The 1,338-nt window shown below is 63.5% G+C and overlaps 1 protein-coding gene across 1 annotated transcript in view; it reads left to right on the top strand.

Annotated features, from left to right (window-relative positions):
• Nucleotides 1-829, top strand: part of LOC104495646 (active breakpoint cluster region-related protein-like) — a gene marked incomplete at both ends in the record, with an annotated part of 1,596 nt that extends 767 nt beyond the window's left edge. The window contains 2 exons of the mRNA XM_010138640.1: nt 316-450; nt 724-829. Coding sequence (XP_010136942.1) covers nt 316-450; nt 724-829 — 241 coding nt within the window. The remainder of the gene's footprint in view (nt 1-315; nt 451-723) is intronic.
• Nucleotides 830-1,338: the final 509 nt, after the last annotated feature.

Below are 1,338 nucleotides of genomic sequence, written 5' to 3' on the forward strand. Positions count from 1 at the left end.
GGGACAGCAAATGCCCGGAGGTCCCAGCCTTGTTTGTGCTTTCGTGTCTGAGCTGCCGCCGCGCCTGGCTGGCTCCAGGGAGACACTGAGTCAGGGCAGCGTTGCAAATGCATTTGCAAATTGTTCCGTGGCCTGTTGCCTGGCCAGGCGGGAACTGCTTGGCTCTTCCCCGCCCTGGCCTGGCTAAACGGGGCTGTGGAGCTGGCGGTGCTGTCCCTGCCCTCCGGCCGGCAGCCTGCCCACAGGGCTGGGGTGACACGGGGGGTTGAGACGCGGAGAGGCAGGAAGTGTCAGGTGTGGGTGCTCTCTGGACAGATAACAAGGACATCCTGGTCATGCTGAGTGACATGGACATCAACGCCATCGCCGGCACGCTGAAGCTGTACTTCCGTGAGCTGCCCGAGCCCCTCCTCACTGACAGACTCTACCCCGCCTTCATGGAGGGCATCGGTAAGGGCACAGGGATGGGGAAGGGGCTGGTGCCCAAGCGTGGCTCTGTTTGACCTTGCCTGCTCTGGGACGGGAGACTCCCGAGGGTCCTTCCCAGCTCCGCCCACTCGGTCCTGGCTGTCCTTGCTGGCTCCAGGCCACCTCGGGGCTCACGGTGCTGCTCTCCAGCTCCTGGGCAGTGGCTGTTGGGAGGCATCTGGCCATGGTGGGTCACAAGATGTCACATGGTGGCTGCACAAGATGTCACCATCCCCTGTCCCTCCTTGTCTCCAGCCCTCTCGGATCCTGCTGCCAAGGAGAACTGCATGATGCACCTTCTCCGCTCACTGCCTGACCCCAACCTCATCACCTTCCTCTTCCTGCTGGAGCACTTGAAAAGGTAACGGCTCAGCTTACAGCTCCAGGGAGGCTGCCGGCTGCAGGCAGGAGGTGCAGGACAGGTCTGTCTCTCTGCTTTGCCGTGGGGATGGGATGTGAGTGGAGTCAGAGCTGCCGCCTGATTCCTGTGGTGCTGTGCAGCTGCACGCTGGTCCCAGACTGGAGGGAGATGGTGCTGTGCTGGTGCAGCGCAGGGCTGTGGGTGGCAGCTGGGGCTAGCAACAGGGTCTCAGTGCTGGATGGGCAGCAGAGTGGCCCTTTCCTCTCCCAGCTCCTCCAAGAGGGTGCAGACCCAGCTGTGTCCCTCCTGCTCCGTTTCCCTGGCTCCGGCACGTTCCCCGGGGTCCTGTACAGGCTGTGAGTCCCTTTGGCTGATGTCAGCGTGGCTTCCCATGGCTCCTCTTCGTGGGTCCCGTAGGATGCTGGAGGGACCCTGGAGCTGCTTTGCCCCACAGAACAGCCCCCCGTGCCCCAGGACCACCAGCCACAGTGGCAGCGGGGGCTTGACGT

The sequence above is a fragment of the Buceros rhinoceros genome, unplaced genomic scaffold (assembly GCF_000710305.1).
Source record: "Buceros rhinoceros silvestris isolate BGI_N320 unplaced genomic scaffold, ASM71030v1 scaffold35216, whole genome shotgun sequence".
In the NCBI taxonomy this organism is placed as follows: domain Eukaryota; kingdom Metazoa; phylum Chordata; class Aves; order Bucerotiformes; family Bucerotidae; genus Buceros; species Buceros rhinoceros.